This window comes from Elephas maximus, chromosome 4 (genome assembly GCF_024166365.1).
Source record: "Elephas maximus indicus isolate mEleMax1 chromosome 4, mEleMax1 primary haplotype, whole genome shotgun sequence".
NCBI lineage: Eukaryota > Metazoa > Chordata > Mammalia > Proboscidea > Elephantidae > Elephas > Elephas maximus.
The window spans coordinates 58,597,286-58,623,176 of record NC_064822.1 but is presented as its reverse complement, the minus strand read 5'-3'; the positions used below and the strand labels follow the sequence as shown (position 1 = coordinate 58,623,176).

General features: G+C 46.7%; 1 protein-coding gene across 1 annotated transcript in view; it reads right to left on the bottom strand.

Annotated features, from left to right (window-relative positions):
- The window catches only part of SLC6A12 (solute carrier family 6 member 12), a 33,664-nt gene extending 10,436 nt beyond the window's left edge, over nt 1-23,228 (bottom strand). The window contains exons 1-8 of the mRNA XM_049881483.1: nt 22,953-23,228; nt 20,747-20,831; nt 18,544-18,822; nt 12,974-13,108; nt 5,347-5,487; nt 4,259-4,346; nt 2,978-3,110; nt 1,554-1,688 (exon numbers count right to left, since the gene is read on the bottom strand). Coding sequence (XP_049737440.1) covers nt 1,554-1,688; nt 2,978-3,110; nt 4,259-4,346; nt 5,347-5,487; nt 12,974-13,108; nt 18,544-18,763 — 852 coding nt within the window. The 5' untranslated portion in view covers nt 18,764-18,822; nt 20,747-20,831; nt 22,953-23,228. The remainder of the gene's footprint in view (nt 1-1,553; nt 1,689-2,977; nt 3,111-4,258; nt 4,347-5,346; nt 5,488-12,973; nt 13,109-18,543; nt 18,823-20,746; nt 20,832-22,952) is intronic.
- Between the last annotated feature and the right edge of the window lie 2,663 nt (nt 23,229-25,891).

The following is a 25,891-nucleotide window of genomic DNA, read 5'->3' as shown; positions in this document are numbered from 1 at the left end:
TTCGGTTTACAGCTGAGCGCTTAACCACTGTGCCACCAAGGCTCCTTGTAAACATTTAGTAAGCACCAAATACAGGCACCCAGAGGTGTCCAAGATCTGTCTGCAGGGCAAGCTAAGACAGTCACCACCACTCATCCAACTAGCACAGTGCACCTCACGCAGCTAGGACCTGGGGGCTAAGAGGCAACTTCATTAAAATACAGGGAAAAAAGCACAACTCCAAAACAACAAAGAATGTGATCAGTGAAGTCCTAGAAAAGGAAATACAACTGGTCCATAAATCTATGGGAAAATGCCCAACCTCACCAGGAGTCAAAACAATAGAATTAAAATAACAAAATGATACCACTTTGGCCTATTCCATTATCAAAGATGAAAATAAATTATAATTGAATCTAGCAAGGGCCTTGCAGAAAAAAAAAAAAAAAAAACGCATTGTCATGGAGTTGATTCTGACTCATAACGACCCTATACGGCAGAGTAGAATTGCCCCATAGGGTTTCCAAGGAGCAGCTGGTCCTTTTGGTTAACTGCTGAACGCTTAACCACTAAGCCACCGGGGCTCCTGCAGAAAGAAAGGTATCCTCTCAAACACTGATGATGAAAGTCTACATTTCTCGAAAGTCAGTACATATCAAGAACGTGAAACTGTGCACGCTCTTGGACTTAGTAACTCCAGATCTAACTACCACCAGGAAATAATCAGAGATGTGGTCAAAGACATGTACAAGATGTTCGTTGCAGCTGTATTTACAATAGTGGAAAGACATACACCACCTAAATGTCCAAGAACAGGGGGAAATTACAGGATAACACATTCACTACGGTGTAAGCTCCAAGAGGGCAAGCCCCGGGGTCTATTTTGTTCACTCCCCCACCTCTGGCACTAGAATAGTACGTTTACCAGTTGCCATGGAGTTGATGCCAACTCATGGTGACCCCATGTGTGTCGGAGTAGAACCGTGCTCCATAGGTTTTCCAATGGCTGACGCACCTCTGGGTAGACCTGAGGGACCTCCGAGTGGACTTGAACCACCAATATTTTGGTTAGCAGCCAAGCAGGTTAACAGTTTGGACCACCCAGAGACTTCCACTAGAACAATACCTGGCACTTAAGGGGTCCTTGATCCATTTTTGTGGAAAGAATGAATGATGAATAGAAGAAATATTATGCAAGTGGTAAACCTGATGTTTACAAATAAACTTAATAACATAGAAAATGCTTAGGGTAATATTTAAGTGAAAAAAGGATACAAAACTCTGTATCTCTCTATATGTGATTATCTCAACTATGTTAAAATGCACACACACCACCTGGAAAAAAAGTTGGAAGGAAAGATACTGAAGTTCTGACAGGGATTATATCTGAGTGATGAGATTATAAGAGATTTTTAGTTCCTTTTTCACAATGTTCTTCTATGTTATCTAATTTTCCTACAGTGGGCATCTATTGCTTTTAAACCAAGAGAAAAGCAATAAAAGAGTTCCAAGAAGTCTGGGTCTGGTTTTGGGCAGAAGACATCTGGGGAAACGATCCCTGGCACAGTACCAACCTGGGGGTCCTTGAGGCGAAACAAATCTGGCTTCAGATAATAGACGATGCCCTGATAGGCTCCGGGAAGGGTGATAGCTCGGATCAGTAGGATAATCAGCATCAGGTAAGGAAATGTGGCCGTGAAATAAACAACCTGGGGAGGAAGCCAGCCAAGGTCACTCCTGGTGGGGGCACAGCAGCCAGGAGCTGACGGGGAGTCTCCCGCCGTCGTCCTGTCACCCCTCCTCAGGCAGCATGAGTCACACCTAGCTCAGGGCATCCAACATCTCAGAGACGCTGAGAGGGGGTGGGCACGTGAAACTTTCCACACCTTCCTTTACACATTCCAGTGGGTCTCATGCTCCCCAGCAGATCCAAGTATGAGATACTCATCAGCAGGGGAGGCAGGAGGAGAAGGAAGGACAGGGAAGGGTATGAGTTGCCAGTCCATAACATTTCAAAGCCTATTTTTAAATCTAGAGCCTGGTCTGCCTTAATCTCTTACCCTGGCCGTGCTCCCCATGGCCACAGTGAGGGTGGGACTTCCCCGAGGGTAACCACATTGGTACTGTGATCTGTGGGGAAATTCAGACAGTACTTTTCCAGGCTTAGGGCTGGGGGAGCAGCAGCAGCCTGAACTCTGGCAAACATGGGTGCCCTGGCCTCCTGGGCACAGGAAGGGTGTCCCACTCTGCCTCTGTCCTTACCGGAGTTAGAAGCACTATCTGTTGTTATTGTTATTACTATCACTATTTTTATTGTGAGTGTTACTATTATTATTAGCACAATCCAGGGAAGGGAGAGGCTGCTGCAGGGACACCCTAGATGTATGGCTAATCACAGAAGTCAGCACCCTGCCCATCCCCGGCTTTCAAAAGTAAGAAGCATCAGTCTCAGATTGCCTGGTTGGAAACAATGTTCAAATCTGAATTCTCTCTATACCAAACAAGCCAACTGTTGTCTATCCTTGGTGAGAATCCCTTCAATGACAGGGAACTCGCTACCTCAAAGACAGTTCTGTTTGGTAGTTTGTACTAAAAATGGTCTTGATGTGTATACAGATACAGATTCAGATATAGACAGACAGACACACATATCAAAGAAACTAGAAGACAACACAGCAAAAATTAACAGGGATGACAGATTTGACGTGCCGCCACGCAGATGGCTTGTACAATGATCAGCTCTGACAAGTAGGAATGTGTGTGACTTTTATGTTTATCATTTGCTCTGTATACTACTTATGTAAATAGGTTTTTAAAAGTCACATTGAGAAGAAAGCACTTCCTTGTATTGAGCTAAACTCTGCCCTTCATGACTCCCTGGTCCTCACTGTATGTCTCCCCAGACTGCTCTCTTTTTCAGTTCTCCAGAGGGACTCTGCAAATGTTGCCATGGACTCTGGGGGCCGCAGAAAGCTTACGAGGAGCCAGAATACCTCACCTTGCCCGTGGACTTGACCCCCTTCCAGATGCAGAAGTAGCAGATGACCCAGGCGAGCAGGAGGCAGAGGGCCAGCTCCCAGCGCAGGGCCCCCAGATCGTGGATGCCCGAGGTGATACCCAGGACCCGTCTCCTAAGGGGTTGAAAAAACTGAGTAACCAGTGAGAGGCTAAAGAGGACAGCTTGCCTTGGTCACCAGGTCACCTTATTTTTAGAGCTGACCCCACAGATCTCATACTCCATGGCTTTCCTTTCCCCCATCCCTACCTCACCTCCCCCATGGCTATGCCATGTTCCCACCTGTGGTCTGAACGCTCCTGGCTGTTAGAAGACCAAATCACGGTAATCCCACAGGTAATTTGTCTTTCTAACTCATTCAGATTTCTCTGTTGCACAGAGAGATAAAGAAAGAGAAGATGAGGGTGGTGGGAATATATGAATGAATGTATGGAGAATGGATATTTACATGTGCAGGTTGATAAGCAAATACATGGGCATCAAATAGGGAGGTTGAATGTGTGTTAGTATCTAAAGATACGTATGGAGGCAATAGAAATGTGTGTGTGTAAGACTGTAGATGGGCATGTTTGTGGGTGGGTACCTCTGAGGGTGTATGTATGTGAGTGTAGGTGGACACATGTATATGGGTGGGTGTGGAAGTGAAGGTGTAGTAGACATGTGTCAATGCAGGTGAATGTGTGTGGGTTTTAGGTAAGTGTAAGGATACAGGTAGACTTGTGTGACAATACAGGTAGACGTGTGAGTGTGGGCAGATACGAAGGTGTAAGTGGTCATGTGGGGGGTGTGTGAGTATAAAGTTTGCCAATTTCTGTAGTGTAAATACTCCCACTTTGGCTGAGTTCAAGCTACCAACATGATATCACTGAGCACAGAGCTGGGAAGAAATATGCATAATTGGCTCTCTTGAGCCTGTACAGGCTGATTTCTGAACACCACTGGACATTTGTGGGTAGATGAGGTGGATGTGGGTGGATAAGTGTGGGATGGGGTGGATATTAGGGTGAGGGTAGACACCTGTGAGAATGAATGTAAGCGGACATGGATGGATAAATGTGAGTCTAAGTGTAGGAAGTGGGAGTGGATATGTGAGTGTTCACTCACCCCTCAGTGATATATGTGGGCATGGGCGTGGGTGGTGGGTAGGTGCTGAAAAGCATGCATAAAAAATCTTAAACTTGCACCCCAAGTCCCAGGGCTCAGATATCCACAGTCCTTCTGTTTCGGGCACCCTGGTATTTGGCAACCAGGCCCAGCACTTACTCCCAGAATTCCATGACAGGCGAGGTGAAATTCTCAGAGGGTGTCATTGTGCTGGCTCCTGAGTAGTTCAGAAAGTCCATGCAGTGCTCTGTCAGGGACAAGATGAAGCAAGGCGTGTATTGGCTAGGAGCAAGGCCATCCTAGTGGCCCCCAACCCTCTGGTCTTGCAACCTGGTGGTTTCCACATCCCCCATATCCCACACAACTCCTTATACCTTCACATCCACCCACACCCACACATCTACCTGTACTCTCACACAAGTCTGCCTGTACCCTCACACTTACCCACAGGAGCTTCCTTTAGAGCCCCCACTTTCCAGAGTATCCGGAGTTGGCAGCTTCAGGAGTTCATGCAACCAGCCTCACCTCCCATGTGGCTTGCACTGCTCTTGGTTGCCCTAACCTGGCTGCTCTTCTGACCACCCATCCAGCCTCTGACACAATTCAAACCTTAGATCCAATCGCCCCCTCGCAGATTGCTACACACTGGCCTAATTTCCCATCCATCCCTGTCTCTCTATCCTACAGACCAAGTGACTAAGGCTTTGTGCCTGCTCTTCCCCTGCCTGGAATGCTGTTCACATAGCGAGCGCCCTCTCATCCATCCTTCAGCCCTCATATAGCACCTTCCCTGAGCAGCCATCTCCCACAACCTATCTAAATTATTTCTCCCTCCCATTGTTTTATAATTACTGCATTCTCATTTCTTTAACTCATCACAATTTGTAATTGTTTGGCCTATTTGTCTATTTCTACCACTAGACTGTACGCTCCGTCAGGGTAGGGCCCATGTTGCCCTTGCTTACCCTTGGATCTCCAGCACAGCACTTGGCACGTAGTAAGTGCTCAGTAAACATTTGTTAAATGAATGAATGAGTGGCTGTGTAACACATTCACAGTTCCACTGGGTTTCACAACTACCTCCTGCTAGTGGCTGGTCTCAGGCCCCACAGAAAAGTCAGCCAGCAAAGCTGGCACCAGAGCCCATATAGTTTGGCTTTGGGGCAAGTTCTGCTGTGGGCTCCTTCATTGTTTTGTCATTGCCAGCCACCATAGGCCCAGCCCCACGGGGCTGAAACAACGGATACCTGTATTCCAGGAATTGGTGCAGGTCGTCCAGGGCAGCTCAGAGGTGAAGGAGCTGAACAGGTAGAAAAGGGCCCAGGCAAGGATAATGATGTAGTAGACATTCAAATAGGACTCAATGACCACAGACGCCAGACCAATGCCTTCCGAAGGATGGGGGGGGGGTGGAGGAGGAGAGACAAAGGATCAGTGTTAGTGGTAACAACAACGAAAGTCACACAGAAATGGCCTGGGAGGGTGTTGGGTGCTACACAAAGAGAACCACAAGTGTTTATTTACTGGTGTGAGAAGCCATTCACAGCATGTTTCTAAGTAAGAACAGGTTACAGAATATTATTTTATATATTATTCCTTTTTTATAATACACATTTGCATGCATTTTTTTTTTATGAGAAAAACTCTGGAAGGATATTACATATTCACCAGGAAGTTAACAGTGGTTGTCTAAGTGATGAAATTCCAGTGGATTTTTAAAGTTCTTCTTCTCTTTGCCTATCTGTATTTTCTAGTTTTTCTATCACAATCATGTATTACTTGTAATACATGAGAAAATGTAATATGGAGAAAAGATTGAAGCTGTCAAGGATATCATTTTACTTGGATCTACAATCAATGCCCATGGAAGCAATAATCAAGACATCAAACGACGTATTGCATTGGGCAAATCTGCTGCAAAAGACCTCTTTAAAGTGTTAAAAAGCAAAGACGTCACTTTGAGGACTGAGGTGCACCTGATCCAAGCCATGGTATTTTCAATCGCCTCATATGCATGCAAAAGTTAGACAATAAATGAGAAGACCTAAGAGGAATTGATGCCTTTGAATTATGGTGTTGGCAAAGAATACCGAATATACCGTGAACTTTCAGAAGAACAAACAAATCTGTCTTGGAAGAAGTACAGCCAGAGTGCTTCTTAGAAGCGAGGATGGCAAGGCTTCATCTCACATACTTTGGACATATTATCAGGTGGGAGCAGTCCTTGGAGAAGGATATCATGCTTGATAAGGTAGAGAGGGTCAGTGAAAAAGAGGAAGACCCTCAAGGAGATAAATTGACACAGTTGCTGCAACACTGGGTTCAAACACAGCAACTATTGTGAGGATGGCCTAGGACCAGGCAGTGTTTTGTTCTGTTGCACACAGGGTGGCTATGAGTCAAAGCCGACTCAATAGCACCTGACAACAACAACATCATTACTTGTATGATAAAAAGGGCCAGAAAGAATAAAGGAGTGAATAGGGATAAATTGGAAGGAATCAGTAGTATAACAGCAAAAAAACCAAGACGAAACCAACCAGGAGGAGGATGTGGTCCCTGCTGACAAGAAAGGAGCCTGATTCAGCATCAAATGACATCTCGCCAGGAGAAAAAGGAGCAAGAATGTCAAGAGGTGTAAAATTTGCTCTTCTATTTTAACACTTATCACGAAGTCTCATGGTTAGCTGTGTATGCTGTTTCCTCAGCGGAAACGTATTTGGGGTGGGAGAGAGCAAGGAGAGGAGCAAGGCCCCCCTCCCGCCCCCGCCAATGTTTTACAAAAGTGCAATCTTTTCGGCAGTTATTTTAAAAGCTGTATGCTGCCAGGTCGGTTTTTACTCCCGCGGTGTGAAAACAAGGCGGTGAGAAGGTGGGGCGCGCCCACCACCACGGGTAGAGTCCGGGAGCGAGCGCAGAGGCCCAGTCCTTTTCCTTCCTCTGTCCTGTGAAGTCGATACTCAATAACTATTTAATGGACTGTTCGAGAACAACCAGTCAGCCTGAGGGTTTGTCGAAAAATCAATGCTGACTATAAACAAAACCACCCCTTTGCAGGGCGAGCCCTCCCTAATTGTCTTTTCTGATGGACCTGGCAAACCTACACTCCTCGACTGGGAAAGGAAGGGTTTCCCTGCTCAACGTCTAGGCCTTTGAGGGACCAGAGCCCCCAAGAGTCTGCGGTGACCGAGGGCAGGCGGTGGTTGGCAGGATGGTGGCGCAGCCTTGGGTTTGGGCCTCAGGAGGGAAGGTCGTTGGGGCTGGGATGGCGGGGAGGGTCTCTGGGGAGCTGGCGGCCGCGCCAGGCCGGATATTTAGAGCGCGCACACAGACACACAAACACGAACAAGCGCCCACTGTACCCGCCGCCCAGAACGCGCTGTGCTCCCGACCATACAAGGTGGGAGGCGGGGAAAAGGCGGCACAGAGGCGGGGAGTGTGGGGGGTATCAGCCCCTGTAAACACCGGGGCCCCGGGAGGAGGGAAGGAGCCAGGGCCTGAGCTACCGTCTGTGGTAGTGATAGCTGGGGGAGGGGACGGGGCAGTCCCCCCAACCCCTACACCTATTCTCAACACCACTGCCCACCACTCAGCCACGTTTTGGAGAGTAGGAAGGAAGCCTGTGACTGTAGATAGGTTGAGGAGGGAGGCTGTGGGTGCCCTCCAGGGTGTGTTTCTTGCAGGTGACTGTGCGCATAGGCTCACTGGGTGGGTGGAAGTGGGTTGGGGGAAGGCGGAGAGCAAGTAGTAAGCCCTCTGGGCTGCTGGACGGACATGAGTGAGCACAGCCTGAGTGAGCTTCTCCCTGAGATCCCAGGCCATGGGGTGCTCTGCAACTTGGAAAAGAGGGAAGGAGCAGCAATCCTCTTTCAGTCCCTCCCTAGGTCCCTATGAAATGCCCATCTTCTCAGCCTGTCCATGGCAGCCCCATCAGATAGTGCATGTGGCCCAGAGAGGACAGTGCCTGCTTGTGTGCCTGCCCACTGCTTGCTTGGACTTGGCAACTGGGCCCAGCCAGGTGGGACATTAGGCTGGGGTCCAGAACAGAAGACGGGGAAGCTCTTCAGTACTCCGGCTAAGGCTGCAGAGCTCCCCACAGCTCTGAGTGCAAACATGGGTGGGCCAAGCTTCACACTGCCTAGCCCCTCACTGCAGCCCCTACAGGGGTCCCATGGATACCCTAAGAGGTCAGCTGAGCCCCAGGGCTCCAGGCATCAGCACCAGCCTAGCCTTGCCCTGTCTCCAGTCAGTGGCCGTGTTCCCATCCTCTGCAGGAGCCGCTGTTGCCCCCACCATGCCCAGCTCTATCCAACCTGCTCAGTTTGGCCCCCTGTCTGGGGGAACCCAAGAGGGTTCCTCAGGGACTGGCATGAGGGAAGAGTCCTCTCTCCATTTCAAATCTGCAAGAAACACCTCAGGGACAAGGAGACCCACTGGCCCCTAGAAAACTGGTAACAAACTAGAGGGGTGGTTGGGGGAAGGCTACCCCAAGCTGCTCTCATTACTGGCAACAAATCCATAAAAAGAGAGGCAGGAGCTGTCCCTAATAGAAAGGTAAAGAGCTTTCCGCGCAGGTAGATCTGGGTTCAAATCCTGGTAAATGACCTTATTTTCCTCATCTATATAGTGAAGAAAATGGGGTTATTGGAGCATTAGATGAAGAAATACATGTAAATTGCTTAGCATAAGCCCTGGCATATAGTAAGGGCTTCACAGATGTTAATCATTAACATCATCATTACTATTATCCTACACCTTGGAGGCTCCTCTGGGACACTGCCATCTACTCAGTAGATTTTCCAAGGAGCTGATGAAAAGTAAGCTTCAGGACTCCTCACTTGCAGGGACTCCTTCCAAGGATCCACACCTAATTTTGTGTTTGTAGTTTTGTATTGTTTTTCTTCAAGAGTGCCCTCCTCTCCAAGTTTTATAACTTTGGGTCCCTCAAAACCTGGATCTGAATTAACAAGACCAAAAGCTGCTTCTTTGAAAAAATTAACAAAATTGATAAACCACTGGCCAAACTGAGAAAAGAAAAACAGGAAGCAAATAACGCGAATAAGAAATGAGATGGGCAATATTACAACAGACCCAACTGAAATTAAAAGAATCATATCAGATTACTATGAAAATTGTATTCTAACAAATTTGAAAACCTAGAAGAAATGGATGAATTCCTAGAAACACGCTACCTACCTAAACTAACACAGAGGTAGAACAACTAAATAGACCCATAACAAAAGAAGAGATTGAAAAGGTAATCAAAAAACTCCCAACGACAACAAAAAAAAGCCTTGGCCTGGATGGCTTCACTGAAGAATTCTACCAAACTTTCAGAGAAGAGTTAACACCACTACTGCTAAAGGTATTTCAGAGCACAGAAAAGGATGGAATACTCCCAAACTCATTCTATGAAGTCAGCATATCCCTGGTACCAAAATCAGGTAAAGACACCACAAAAAAAGCAAATTACAGACCTATATCCCTCATGAACTTAGATGCAAAAATCCACAACAAAATTCTAGCCAATAGAATTCAACAACATATCAAAAAAAATGATTTACCATGACCAAGTGGGATTCAGGTATGCAGGGATGGTTCAACATTAGAAAAACAATTAATGTAATCCATCATATAAATAAAACAAAAGACAAGAACCACATGATTTTATCAATTGATACAGAAAAGGCATTTGACAAAGTTCAACACCCATTCATGATAAAAACTCTCAGCAAAATAGGAATAGTAGGAAAATTCCCCAACATAGTAAAGGGCATTTATACAAAGCCAACAGCGAACATCACCCTAAATGGAGAGAGTCTGAAAGCATTCCCCTTGAGATCAGGAACCAGACAAGGATGCCCTTTATCACCACTCTTATTCAACATTGTGCTGGAGATCCTAGCCAGAGCAATTAGGCTAGATAAAGAAATAAAGGGCATCCAGATTGGCAAGGAAGAAGTAAAAGTATCTCTATTTGCAGATGACATGATCTTATACACAGAAAACCCTAAAGAATCCTCAAGAAAACTACTGAAACTAGTAGAAGAGTTCAGCAGAGTATCAGGATACGAGATAAACATATAAAAATCAGTTGGATTCCACTACACCAACAAAAAGAACATCTAAGAGGAAATCACCAAATCAATACCATTAACGGTAGCCCCCAAGAAGATAAAAATACTTAGGAATAAATCTTACCAGAGATGTAAAAGACCTATACAAAGAAAACTATAAGACAGTATTGTAAGAAACCAAAAGAGACCTACATAAGTGGAAAAAACATACCTTGCTCATGGATAGGAAGACTTAACATTGTAAAATGTCTATTCTATCAAAAGTGATCTATAGATACAATGCAATTCTGATCCAGATTCCACTGACATTTTTTAATGAGCTGGAGAAACAAATCACCAACATCATATGGAAAGGAAGGAGGTCCCAGATAAGTAAAGCATTACTGAAAAAGAAGAACAAAGTGGGAGGCCTCACTCTATCTGATTTTAGAACCTATTATACCACGAAAGTAGTCAAAATAGCCTGGTACTGGTGTAACAACAGATACATAGACCAATGGAACAGAATTGAGAATCCAGACATAAATCCATCCATATATGAGCAGCTGATATTTGATAAAGGCCCAAAGTCAGCTAAATGGGGAAAAGACAGTCTTTTTTACAAATGGTGCTGGCATAACTAGATATCCATTTGCAAAAAAATGAAGCAAGACCCATATCTCACACCATGCACAAAAACTAACTCAAAATGGATCAAAAACCTAAATATAAAATCTAAAACAATAAAGATCATGGAAGAAAAAATAGGAAAAACATTAGGAGCCCTAATACATGGCATAAACAACATACCAAACATTACTAACAATGCAGAAGAGAAACTAGAAAACTGGGACCTCCTAAAAATCAAACACCTATGGTCATCCAAAGACTTCACCAAAACAGTAAAAAGATTACCCACAGAATAGGAAAAAGTTTTTAGCTATGACATTTCTGATCAGCACTTGATCTCTAAAATCTACATGATACTGCAAAAACTCAACTACAAAAAGACAAATAACCCAATTAAAAAATGGGCAAAAAGATACGAACAGGCACTTCACTAAAGAAGACATTCAGGTGGCTCACAGACACATGAGGAAATGCTCATGATCATTAGCCATTAGAGAAATGCAAACCAAAACTACAGTGAGATTCCATCTCACTCCAACAAGGCTGGCATTAATCCAAAAAACACAAAATAATAAATGTTGGAGAGATTGTGGAGAGACTGGAACACTTATACCTTGCTGGTGGGAATATAAAATGGTGCAACCACTTTCGAAATCAATTTGGTGCTTCCTTGAAAAACTAGAAATAGAACTACCATATGATCCAGAAGTCCCACTGCTTGGAATATGTCCTAGAGAAATAAGAGCCTTTACGAGAACAGGTATATGCATGCCCATGTTCATTGCAGCACTGTTTACAATAGCAAAAAGATGGAAGCAACCAAGATACCCATCAACAGATAATGGATAAATAAATTATGGTATATTCACACAATGGAATACTAGGCACAGTGGTGAATCTGTGAAACATTTCATAACATGGAGGAATCTGGAAGGCATTATGCTGAGTGAAATTAGTCAATTAGGCAAATATTGTATAAGACCACTATTACAAGAACTTGAGAAATAGTTTAAACAGAGACGAAAATATTCTTTGATGGTTACAAGAGGGGAGAGGGGTATTCACTAATGAGATCGTAGATAAGAACTAGTTTAGGTGGAGGGAAAGACAACACACAGGACAGGCGAGGTCAGCACAACTGGACTGAACCAAAAGCAAAGAAGTTTCCTGAGTAAACTGAATGCTTCGAAGGCCAACGTAGCAGGGCGGGGGTTTGGGGACCATGGTTTCAGGTGACATCTAAGTCAATTGGCATAATAAAATCTATTAAGAAAACATTATGCATCCCACTTTGGAGAGTGGCACCTGGGGTCTTAAACGCTAGCAAGCGGCCATCTAAGATGCATCAATTGGTCTCAACCCACCTGGACCAAAGGAGAATGAAGAGCACCAAAGACACAAGGTAATTACGAGCCTAAGAGGCAGAAAGGGCCACATAAACTAGAGATTACATCAGTCTGACACCAGAAGAACTAGATGGTGCCTGGCTACAACCAATGACTGCCCTGACAGGGAACACAACAGAGAACCCCTGAGGGAGCAGGACAGCAGTGGGATAAAAAATGCAGACCCCAAATTCTCATAAAAAGACCAGACTTAATGGTCTGATTGAGACTAGAAGGACCCCGGTGGTCATGGCCCCCAGACCTTCTGTTGGCCCAGGACAGAAACCATTCCCGAAGCCAACTCTTCAGACAAGGATTGGGCTGGACAATGGGATAGAAAATGATAGTGGTGAAGAATGAGCTTCTGGGATCAAGTAGATGCATGAGACTATATGGGCAACTCCTGCCTGGAGGGAAAATGAGAAGGCAGAGGGGATCAGAAGCTGGCCGAATGGACACGAAAATAGAGTGGAGGGAAGGAGTGTGCTATCTCATTAGGGGGAAAGCAATTAGGAGTATACAGAAAGGTTTTTTTTGTTTTTTTTTTTTTGGTATGAGAGACTGACTTGATTTGTAAACTTACACTTAAAGCACAATGAAAAAAAAAAAAAAACCTGGATCTGCCCTGATTATACTTCTTTATACTGCCCCCCACCCCCACTCGGTAGCTGATGAGTGTAGATGAATGAATGAGGCCATGGTTGCTTAGGGAGTATGAGGTACAATGGAGGGGTGTAGGTAAGGTGATGGCCCCATGCATGGAGCAAAGACCTAGGGAAGGAAGGATGTGGGAGAATGCCCACCTTGGAAGAGGGGGCAGATCTTCCTCCAGGCTGTGACGCTCCCTTGGCTGGTGTATTGGCCCAGTGCCACCTCCAAGAAGAACACGGGGATACCGCAGGAGAAGAAGAAGATGAAGTAGGGGATGAAGAAGGCTCCTGTGGAAGAAGGGAGAGGCAGCAGGTAAGGCAGGAGCTTAGCCACATCGCAGCCTCTTCTTCAGCCTTTCCCAATTCAGCCCTGGGGTCTCTCTCACAGAGACCTGTCCTCCACCGCCCACCACCTTTAATTTCCTTCCTCACACCTCCCAAGGACCTGAGTCAGCCTTCCTCCTATCTGTGAACTGTTAGGGGGCTAGACAAGTAGAGGTAGAAAGTTTCTGAACCCTACTCAGGATGGAACGGACCTTTGAAGGGAAATGAGTGAAAATCTTAGTATATGCACTATTTATTTTCTAAATGTGCTTTACAAGTCTAGTCAATTTATAATTTTTGGAACAAAAATATGTGTTATGTATAAGTTAATACACTTAAATCATCATGTTTGGCACATTTTAGAGAAAAACAAACAAACAAAACCTCCTTGGAAAAATTCTTTTTCCTCTAATAATTTTCAGAGGGAGCTTCTGTGTGGCTCAGTTAGTTCAGCTGCTAACTGGAAGTCCACCCAGAGGCACCTTGGAAGAAGGGCCTGGCGCTCTACTTCTGAAAACCAGCCACTGAAAACCCTGTGGAACAGTGTTCTACTCTGATACACATGGAGTTGCCGTGAATTAGAGATGACTCAGCAGCAGATGGTTTTTGTTTTTTCCCAGAGGGTTTTTTCCCTCCAGCAGGCTCTTTTCTGAATTGGGCTACCAGCAGAGAAGATCATTCCCTTTGCTCAAGGCAGATTCTCGGGGGCTGGGGTTTCAGACAGCCCTGTGATCAGGCACTGACCTACAGGCCCCAACCAGAGACCAGGCTTAACAGATATCGAGCAAACTACAAGAAAATGGAATTTGAAGACAACTCTAAGCTTGGGTGCCCACTTCAGTAGGTGTCACTAGAGCATACACCTCACTTCAGAAGTTTACGTATGGATCAGGAGGATTATTTATTACACAGTAATAAAAAAAATATATATATATATTTTTTATTAATAGCGCTTAACACTTATTTGGTGCGTACTCAGCCCCAGGAACTCTTCTAAATGCTTTCCAATGTCAAAATCCTCACAAAACAACCTCCCATGGGGTAGGTACTATTATTACCCCCATTTTACAGATAAGAAAACTGAGGCCAGATTAAAGATGTGAAAACTGAGGTGCAGATGAGGAAACTGAGGTACAAACCCTGATGATCTGATCCTGAGTCTGTGCTCTTGAACATTGCATGCCCCTCAAGTAATCCATATTATTTTGTGGAGAAAATAAAAAGTACAGAGGGAAAGGAAGGAAAACGTTGTATATCCTTCCACATTTTTTATATACACACATATATTCCTTTTTTACAAAACCAAGAACCTAGTATATATTATTTGATAACCATTTTCTTAAAATTTATATCATGAACTCTTCATATCAATAATTATATATCTATATCATTTTAAGGCTGCATAGTAAACCATTGCATGTATTTATTCTAACTTATTTCTCCCATACTTTACTGTTGGACTTTTTGTTATTTCATTAAAAACATTGCTATAATGAAGATCTTTATCCACATCCTTGTACCCTTGTCTGATCTGGTTCTCAGTATAAACTTCCAGGAGAGAAATTACTCTCCAAAGAGTATGTTCGTTTTTTAAGGTCTTTGACATGCATTTCCACATTGCCCTCCAAAACTCTTAGACCAATTTGCACTCCCAATAACAATGTGAGTAAAGAAGGATCTGTGAGTCCTCTGAGCCTAGGGAACCACAGCAAGTCAGTAACTCTCAGCCAATTCCCTAACATCCTTTTTAACTCTGAATTTTCCTGTACGGAGCCCTGGTGGCACAGTGGTTAAGAGCTTGGCTGCTAACCAAGAGGTGAGCAGTTTGAATCCACCAGGGTTGTTTGAAATAATGCAACCAACTCCTAGACCTTAATAACTACCTTCCTAGACCCCCAGGGACCAGTGACCCCAGACTGGGATGCCTGACCTTATTTAGCCGCCTCTCCTGCACCACTGTTGTTAAAGATGAAGCAAAGACATAGTTAGGTTAGGACAGAGCTAAAGTGAGAACACAAGTGACAGAGGTAGAAGCACACAGAGAGATGAGTCCAGACCCTACACCATAAGTGTAATGCCACCTGCTCTTCCACCACCTTTCTCAGATGACCAGGCTCAGCCCAGTGTTCATCTCACTTCATCATAGGTGCTTGTCTCACCCCAGTAGAGACGGCACAGCTGTAACTGAAGCCATTGGGCAGCACAGAGGCATGGTAGGCACTGGAACCTGAAACATTGTATTATGAATTGAGTTGTATCACCCCAAAATGTATGCCAACTTGGCTAGGCCACAATTCCCAGTATTGTTTGATTGTCTACCATTTTGTATCTGATGTGATTATCCTATGTGTTGTAAATTCTAACCTCTATGATGTTAATGAGGCAGGGTTAGAGACTGTTACGTTAATGAGGCAGGACTCAATCTACAGGATTAGGTTTTATCTTGAGTCAGTCTCTTATAGGACATAAAAGAGAGAATCAAGTAGAGAGGAGAGGGACCTCATTACTACTAGGCAAGAAAAGCCAGGAGCAGAGCGTGTCCTTGGACTCAAGTCCCTGCACTGGGAAGCTCCTAGACCAGGGAAAAATTGATGACAAGGACCTTTCCCCAGAACTGACAGATAAAGACTTCCCCTGGAGCTAGCGTCCTGAATTTGGATGTCTAGCCTCCTAGACTGTGAGAGAATAAACTTCTGTTTGTTAAAGCCATCCACTTGTGGTATTTCTGTTATAGTCGCACTAGATAACTAAGATACCCTGTTTCCTGGGCCCTCACCCTGCTCCAGTCCCTTTTCAGATGAGAAAGGGAGAGGGATGTGGGAATATGGAGAACCTGTTTCTAACTAGCTTTGTGCTCTTGAGCAAGTCACTGACCTCTTTGAGCCTCTTTGCCCTCTTCTATGAAAGTAAGGGTTGGACGAGGTAATCTTTAGCTCCAGCTCTAACATTCTATACATCCATGAAATTGTGGCCCCAGGACAAAGAGCTCTACCACTGCTTCCTGCCCCCCGCCCATCCACTGACCCAGGGTCAGTCTCCCACTCCCAGTCTCAGCTCCACAGCCCTGCTCCCCAACCCCACCCCAACGAAACTCCATTTCTTACTCTTTGGAGTTGTCAGTTCAAGCCATTTGAAATAATAGCTATAAGTTTTAAAACACATAGCAAAATATCTAATGATGCTTAATAAATACTCATCAAATTAAATATAAATAGTGCTTAGAAGGATTTTTCTAAGCAATGATTATCTCTAGATAGGACTGTTTCTTCTTTTTACCTTTCTAGGATGTTTCTAATATCTTCAATACATACAGCATTTCCGCAAAAAGACTAAAGGTACATTCAAAAGGCAAAAATGAACCTGGCCATTCAAAAGAGACTATATCGTATGATTTCATTTTAATGAAATGTCCATAATAGGCAAATCTATAGAGACAGAAAGTAGATCAGTAGTTTCCAGGAGCTGGGGGAGTGGGTGGAATGGGGAAAGGCTGCTAAACTGTACAGGGTTTCTTTTTTGGAGTGGTGAAAATTTTCTAAAATAGACCGTGGTGATAGTTGTACAACCCTGTGTGTATACCAAAAAACATTGAAAATGATTTTTAAAATGAATCTGGCCCTCACACCATGACTGCTAATTTTTACTACCAGTGCTTAAAAATAATAAAAGTATGCTTCTTTAAATTAAAATCATATCTATAGACAAGATAATATCATTCCTGTGATGCGATGGATCGCTTTTGTGTGGCCTTTCTTGCCATGGTCTTGTAACTGTGCAAACAGGGTAATTGTGGCCCACCAAGGGGATTGATTGGTCAGTTTTGCCATCCCACTGGGCTTGAAATGAGCCATCCCGGAGGTGGGAAAGAGAGGATCCCACCACCGCCAGAGAAGAACAGCTAAGATTGGAACACGTCCTTTGGACCTGGGATCCCTGGGCTGAGAAGCTCCTGGAACCAGGAGGCTGAGAGATAGAGAGGGGAGAGAGAGAAAGAGAGAGACAGAGAGCTGTAACACTGAAGGTGGTGAGAAGCAGTGGCAGAGAGACAGTGGCAGGAGAGACCAGCAGGAGATGGTGTAGTGGGCTTCCCAGCCCACAGAGCAAGAAGGCTAAGTACATTTGGGCAGGATACTTGCTGGCAGAGTAGGGTGCCTCCTGCTGTTTATCATCAGAGTTAAAAGAGCTTTGTAACACCTGCTGGAGCAGGCAGAGGCTGAGGGGCCAGTGAGAGGCGTGCCTATGAGCACAGCTGAAAAGAGGCTGTCCTGATGGGAGAACTATATCCTGAGCATTCCCGAACCTGAATTGTAACCTGTTATTTCCCTAATAAGCCCTGTAATCATGAGTATTGTCTGAGTTCTGTGTGGCCATTGCAATGAATTATCAAACCCAGTAGAGATGTCTACAGTGCTGTGGGAGGGGTGGTTGGTGTCAGAATTGATAAAGACAGCAGAGAGAGGAGGCATGTCTGACCTTTGCCTCATAGGCATCAGCCTTGGGCTGTTGATCGTGATTCTCCTTCCCCCTTGTGAAGCAGAGGAGGCCAGACTCTGCCCCCTCACCATTTTTACAATTCCTCTAATCAAAATCCTTCAGTGGCTTACATCTCACTCAGAGTGAAAGCCCAGAGATCTGACGCCATTGCTTCTGTGATCTCATCTCCTACTTTTCTCCCCCTTGCTCATCCCACTCCGGACACACCTGCCTCCTCACTGTTCCTCAGACATGCCTATTGCTCTTTCACCCCAGAGCCTTCGCACTTGCTCTTCTCTGTTTGGAATGCTTTCCTTCCTGATAGCCATCCACAAAACTCGATCCTTCTTCATCTCCTTCAGGTCCATGCTCAAATGTCACCTTCTCAGTGAGACCTTTCCTGGTCACCCTGTTTCACGTTTCAAACTCCTCTCCGTTCAATCCGTCCACCTCTTCCCAGCTTTACTTCTCGACACTCTACTCATAACCACATGTTTTACTTACTTGTCTGTAATCTTTCACCCTCCAATAATACAACACACAGAATATGTTCTGTTTTATACCTAAAACAGTGGTACATAATAAAAACAATAATAGGCCTGCAATATTAGTGCAATGAGAGAATAAATTTTATCAACAACTGACATTTGTGTACAGTAACAGATGAGCTTATTAAAAATGCACACTCCTTGGTTCTACCTGTGGCCTCATTTAATCTTCACCATAGCCCTGTGAGATATCATCCCCGTTTCACAAATGGGAAGACTGAGGCTAATGGTGAAGCTGGAACTCAGACTTAAGTCTTCTAATTCCACTCCAAACTTCCTTCCATTTTACCATACTGCTTAGGCAGGAGGGCCCAGGTAGGCACTGCCCACTGTCAGGGCAGAGGTCTCCCCACCACGCCTACCTCAAAGTGAACTCACCACCTCCATTTTTGTAGCAGAGATAGGGAAACCTCCAGACATTCCCCAGCCCAATGATCTCCCCGGCCACCGAGAGCACAAACTCCATCTTGTTGGTCCATTGGCCCCGATCCTTCACCTGGTCCTCCCCTTCGTGGTCCAACTTCTGTCCCTCCTCAGGGACCCAGGAGTCCATGAGAGCCCCATCCTCATGAGCTGCCACTTTTCCATCCATAGCCATGCAATGAGCTGGAAGGCCGCAGAGCTGGGGGTGGGGCAGGATGGCGAGAGAGGCAAAGTCTGGTGGGAGGAGAATGAACGAGCTGTAAAACACCAGCTCATGCCCCCACCATCCCTGCTTGCTTTACTTGGATTGTTGCTATTGGAATGTTGCTCTTCTTCCCAAGCTCTCAAAGACACTTGCATTCAAAGTTACACTTTGCCTCAGGACCCTGTGAGCAAATAGGGAACAACTCTTAGTCTCCTCATTTTGTGGATGGGAAAATCCAGGGCTTGATGGATGAAGTGACTTGCCAAGGCCATTCAGGAGCAGAAATGGGATTAAAATCTAGGCTTGGGGCTTTTATTTCAAGTCCTTTCCTATCTTTCCAGCCAGCCACCATCCCCACCCGGCCTGTCAGCCCCAGCTCCTCAGCATTCTGGTGAGAGGCACCAGCCCAACCTCTGGCCTCTGGGCCAGAAGAGATCAAAGGCTTCCAGGAGTGACAGGGGGTCAAAGGGCAGGTGTGGCTGAGGTGACTGCATGGTCTTCCCCTGGCCAGTTGCATGATCAGTTTCCTGAGGGTAAACATGGGAGCCAGCTAGCTCTGGGCATCTGATTGGCAGGGAAGGAGGAGGTGCGACCTCTGAGCAAGGCCAGATTAGGACAGGGATTGGCACCAGGGTCAAGTGCAGGCCTACAAGGAAACCCAGGTTCTTTTTCTCTCAGGCCTGCCTTTGCCCTGAGAACAGGTGGAGGACCCTGGTGGCAGAAGGGGTCACTAGAGAGTGTCTCATTTGGGTGGTGGTCATCTCCAAGTCAGAGTGGTCCCCGCAGAGGAGGGAGGCCCATCTCAGTAAGCCACGGCCTTTCCCAACTCTCAGCCCTCCTAAAGAGCCCGAAGCTCCCTGGACTTCCAGAAAAGTCAGGGGTTACTTCAGTTTTACTCTCCCTCTCAGAAGCAGAGCCTCATTGTCTGTTTGTCAGCTGCCGAGGGATAAATTCCAGCAGTCACATACCTCTAGCCATGTTTGCCTTCCCTCGTCTCCCACACACGCACAAACAACACACCGCTAGACCACCTCTGCCTTTATGTCCAGTGAGCTGACAGGAGGAGGTGCCCCAGGCGATAGAGGGAAGCACCCATCTCACCGCCCCTCACCTCCGGGGGATATTGGGTGAACCAAAGTGACCAGAGTCTACCAAGTACTCCATGCTCCTCCGAGGCTCTAGAGAAACACAAGGGATTCTTTTTATTAAGGAAGAGCCTATGTTTATTTGTTGGTCCTTTTAGCCCAGGCAACAGCCCAAGTCCGTTAGAAAGGCGTGGGCAGGAGCCATCTGAGGTTATGGAAATTTTTGAAGGTGACTTGGAGGGTACAGGTTATCCCAGGAATGGGAAAGCATGTCAGGGTGAAATTCGCATACTGGGACTTACTCAGAGGCTTCACTGTGAGCTCAGCCCAGAAGGGAGCTAAGGAGAGAGGCACCCAGTGGGGGGCAAAAGCCAGGGGCATCAGATTTAAGGGAGAAGGAGGGGGAAGAAGGGAAGGGCAGAGAGCTCCAGGTCAGTAGTGAGCTACCAGGCCCCGTGGGGTTTGAAGAACCGGAGCCACAGATTGAAAGAAAAGGGGAGCTTGGACTCAGGAGAAAAGTTGGTGATACCTGAACCCAAAAGTTGATGTTGCCACAGAATTGGAGTCAGGGCACCCTGAGCAATGGCCCCTGAATCATTATCAAATAAATAACTGAATGAATAAATGAACTAAAAACCATAGATGAAGAAGTACTAGATGGGAAACCCAAGTTTCTAGACCAGACCTAGCCAAATAAGCATAAGTTAGCATTTGTATGTGCTGAAAGCATACAAATCTTTACATACATTATTAAATTTCATTCTTTTTTAGCCCCATGTTATAAAAATGAAGCTCAGAGAGATTAAGGAACAGTGGCACTTAGCAGGTGCTCAGTAAAACTATTTTTGAATGGTTTGAATAAACTTACCAAGACAGTAAATGGTGGAGTGAGGTCTCTAACTTGCTGTGCGACCTTAGGCAAATCACACTTCCACTCTGGGCTTTAAGTCTTCCTGGAAGAGAGAACGACCCCTGCTCAACAAGGGGATTTGTCGTTGTGTGCCTTCAAGTCAATTCTGACTCATAGCAACCATATAGGACAAAGTAGGACTGCCCATAGGGTTTCCAAGGCTGCGATCTCTACAGAAACTAATTGCCAGGTCTTTTCCCCCTCACGGAGCTGCTGGTGGGTTCAAATCATGGACCTTTAACCATTGTGTCACCACAGCTCCTTAACAAGGGCATTGGGGGAATAAAAACAAGGTCCATTAAGTACAAAGAGAGATTATTGCCCTTGCTTGCCTTTTTTTTTTTTGCCAAGCCAGAGGGTAGCTCAGCTCAGGCCAAGCCCCAAACCCAGGGTCCCAGAGAGGGTGGTCAGGATACAAGCCTTTCTGTTCCCAGACCAGAGGCAACTATTTCAGGGTTAAGGTATTCTCAACAGTTGGGGGAGGAGAGACCTGGTGAGGAAAAGAAGTCAATGAAGGAGGAAGAGAGAGGCTCAGGGAGGAAAATCAGAGGAGAGTGGGGATGTGGAAGTGAATCATAGAACCTGGTTTGGGCTCAGGATTTAGGTTGTATCAGGGATGGGGGAGGAGAGAAAAGAGAACATGAACTGATGAACTGATGTGATACGTTGGGAAAAAAAAAAAAAAGCCTAGTTGGGAGGAGCATAATCTACCAATAAGAATGAAAAACCAGAATGGCAGAATAAAAGCAAGAGTAAGAGAAGAGAAAAGAAAAGCTGGCCTGGAGCCATGGCAGGCCAAGGGGAAGCAGCCTGAAGATGCAGCAAGGGAGATTTAAGTTAGACTCAGGAAAGAGATGTTCTGGAGGACATCAGACGTATAGAGCTCTCTTTTGGGGTTACTTTTAAAAACCAAAAAGAACAGCTCCCCACCCTCCTGCCACCCTCACTCTACCCACCCCCCCATGTTCTCCTCCCCTCTAACCCATTTACTAGGAATAGTTGAACAACATTCTTGTCCACAGTCAAGACAGCTTCTGGCGATCTCCTCCTGCCCAACGGTCCACCTCCTGCCCAGGGGTCCACCACAGCTTTGTCGCCTTTCTAGCCTCTAGCATCACCTCCCCAGGCTGCCCACCTGCTGTGCTAAGCTGGGGCAGGTTATGGGGACATGGGGTGGCCTTCACCATAAATCAGTGCCCTTCAGAAGCAAAGACACCACTACCCACACTGGGTTTGGTCTGCCCATTAAGGAAATCCTCAAGAGACCGGAAAGTCCATAGTTAACTCTGTTTGCAGGAGCTGGCCAGACTCTAGCAGAGGAGCAGAAAAGTGTAGAAATACGGCTCCCCACAGCTGCAGGGATCCCACCTCGGTCCCCCTTTAACTGCCCGATCCAGCACAGGAATGGCCTACCCTTGGACACGGGGAGGACAGGGCATCCCAGCCCTTGCTCAGCCCCCACCCACATACCAATTCCCATTCCCGCACACACACTGGTGCCATTCCCCGTCACGTCCCTTTGCACACACATACCTGTGTGCATGGCACTGAAACCTGACTGTTGTCCCCAGTCCTTCACACCCCGTGGCCCGCTTGGCTTGGATGGTGGCCTCTGGAGCCTCCCCTCAGCTCCCTCATTGACTCCTCAGCACAATACCCAGGCCTCCCCGTCACGCCCCAGCCAGGGCAGCCTCCTCTATCTGGGAGACCCTGGCTCCCAGTCCTCTGCACACGCCTGGCAGGGGCAGGCAGGAGCCCCTCACCTGGGATCATTAGTGGCACATCACCAGCCTTCAGGAATGCCCTGAGGTTTCTCCTGTCCACTATTCCTGCCCACTCTTCCTGCCCACCTCACTGAGAACTGTCTGCTTCCTCCCTTCTCAGCCTATCACCACCCCTTTTACCCACTCCCTGTGGCCAACTCCCCCTCTCTGGACTTTTCTGGCACACAGGCTTGTCCCTGAGCAACTCCAATCCTATGGATGGTAAGGCACGAGCTGGGCTGACATCCCTTGTCCTACGATTCCCAAACATCAGAATTTTCCTCTGGTCTCTGTTTGCCTAGCTCTGCTTCCCACCAGACCACACACATTTCTACCAAGCATTTCCTACCAGATTCAACTCCTCCAATGCCTCTGAGGCAGCTCCTCCACTGCTGGCTCACCTCAGTTCCGAGTCCGGCTCCTGGGGTCAGCCCCTCAGCTCCAAGCATCAGGTCCTCAGGAGAGCCCTGGGGAAGCTGCTTCGAGAATGTCAAGAGGGACGGGACCTGAAAAGGAAACTGTTCTCCACCTTCACACCTCCTCCTGTTCTTCCCAGCTCAGAATCCCATTGGAGTCATTGTCCTGGGATGAACAGAGGGAACCTGGCTCTATGTATGTTTGTGTGTACTCCTGCCAGGCCGGCATGTTGGGAAGTGAAAGGGCAGAGGAATGCCACAAGCAACAGGAGGGACTGAGGCCAAAAGTTTATGAACCAAGATTACAACATCAAGCCTCAGGAAGTCAAGTCCTGGGTCCCTAATTCCCCCAACCCCCATCCTGCCCCTACTGTGGCCTCCACCTCCCTCCAGGCTGGTACTCCCCCTCCCTGTCCCAAGGTTACCCCTCCAGAGCTGGGCTGAGCTGCTGTCTTGGGCAGGGGAGTGGGCTCAGAGACTCACATGCCAACCTCATCTCCCACCTCTTATTCCTTGTCCATTCCCTCTCTCCCCTCCTCACCTTGCCCCCTCCCAGTACCATCTCCTTCTGAGGAAAGAACAGATGGGATGTACGGGTACAGCCCTCTTACCAGAGCAGCAGGGTGGGACTCACCAACTCCCAGGCTGGAATCTGAGAACCTCGGGGAGGGGGAGCTGGCCCCACTGACGAGGGCATGGGAGGAGGGTGATTCATGCCCTGGAGTTTTCCACCAAGTACCTGCCCTCTGTGGCTTCAAGGCAAGACTCTGGGACCTTCACAACTGCTACTCTTTCTTGGGATTTTCCTATAGAAGTCACCCAGAGCATACCTCAAGAGGCATAATCTAGAAAGGATGAAGGTTTGCAGTCAGACAGACCTGAATTTGAACCACTCTCCTGTTGTCGTTTACTGGTTGTGTAACCCAGGCAAGAGTCTGAGCTTCCATTTCCCAACTTGTAAAAGGTAGATAACAATACCTACTTTGTAGGATTGCTGTTGAGGGTAAAAGGCAATACGGTAAATTGCTTAGGATATTGTAGGGGCTCAGTTTTTTTTTTGTTTGTTTGTTTTTAAGGGAGAGTCACTGTATTTGTGATAAGTCCTTTGAACAGAGGTTGGGATGGTGGAGTGAGTGGTCCCAGGCAGCAGTAACAATGCTCTGGTCCCCTCTCAGCACTAAGGCACATAGCTAGTTACAAATAGATAACTGGGGTGAAGAGAAGCTAAGTGGTTTGTCCCAAGGCCATATAGCTGGTAAATGTCGGGGCTAGGACTTGAACCGGGGCCTTCTGGTTCCAAAAATCTTTGCTTGTCCCACTGCAGCATACTGTTTCCCAGACCATGAAAGTCTCATGATTCTTTGCGTCTCGTCTGTAATAGTCGTGCAGCTACCAGTGGTGAGCTGGTATTTGCTAAATAAATGTGTGTGCCACGGGCCACATGCCAGTGGGTTTCTACAGAACAGGGTCCTTGTCACCGTTCCTGAACACAACCTCATGGTGCTGGGCACAGGGCTGTCCCTCAGCCATTCATTCAGACTAGCCAGCATCGCCTTCTAAATGGTGAAGACGCCTTGTCAGTTTCAGGTGGTGTGGAAGGAGAGGAAGTTGTGGAGAGAAAGGGAAATTCCCCTTTACGTGTGCATCCCCTCTGGGTTTTAGGACTTCCCCAGCAGGACTGGGGTGTGAAGTGAGAATCTCAGTCTGTAGTTTTCCATCAACCACCCTCACCCAACGTCTGTAGGGCCTCTCTCAGCATCTCCTGTGAGGTTCCCTATCAAGAGAAATCCAGGCCGAGTCTCAGTTCTCTGACCCTTTGCCTCCATGAAACCAGAAGCCAGGCTGGGGAGCAGTTCTGTCAGAGCAGGGCATGGCCACAGCCAGGATTCACAGCCGTTACCCTTGTGCTTGACTGGGACTGTGGGAAGCTGCATTGCAGTGTCTGCCCTGTCCCTACATGTCAGTCCACCCTGTGTCACCCGTAGACCTTATTTCAGAGTGGACACCAAAGTCCATGAGCTTAATCAGCTGCAGCTATTCCAGAACAATACGGTATGGTCAGCTTCTCCATAAAGGTGAGGGGGAGGGAGAGAATCAGGCTGGGCAAGAGGGTAGATTTCCTTGTTCATTCATTCATTCCAGAAGCATTTGCTTAGTGCTGACAATATGTCAGACTTTATGTTAGGACCTGGGGAAACAGTGGTGAACAACACACAGACCTTGTCCTCAAATTGCACATGGTCCAGCAAGACCTGTCACCTCTCCTTCACCTTGTAGGAGGATACCGATTGCCATTGAGTTGATTCCAACTAACGGCAACTCCACGTGCGCCAGAGTAGAACTGTGCTCCACAGGGTTTTCAGTGGCTGACTTTTTGGAAGTAGGCCGTCAGGGCTTTCTTCCGAGGCATCTCTGGGTAGACTCAACCTCCAGCCTTTCAGTTAGCAGCCAAGGGCATTAACCGTTTGTACCACCCGGAGACTCCTATAGGAGACTCCAGGAAGAGACCCAGAGAGTGGAGTTTGAGTTCCCCAAAAGGAGCTGCCAGCCTCTCTACTGCAACCTAATGCCTGGGGCTGGGAAAGCCAGGGGACAGCAAGGATGTCTCTAAATTCCGCCTGGGCTTTTCTGCTTCACTGACAACCCAAGGTGGTGGGGCTGGGGCCATGGAAATAGGATGAATTTGCTTGGATTTGTCCCCAGGGCAGCTCTCCCTAAACCCTTTACTGGTCTCCAACAGCACTGTGGTGTAAGCATTATCATTCCCATTTTATAGAGGAGAACACTAAGGATCAGAGAAGCTAACTTGCCCAAGGTCACACAGCCAGTAAGGGGGCCAGGATCAAAGCTAGGTCTGCAAATCTTTGTAAAGGAGTGTGCTTGGCTGGCTGTGGTGTCTCTGAATTTGTGCACATGTGCTCAGA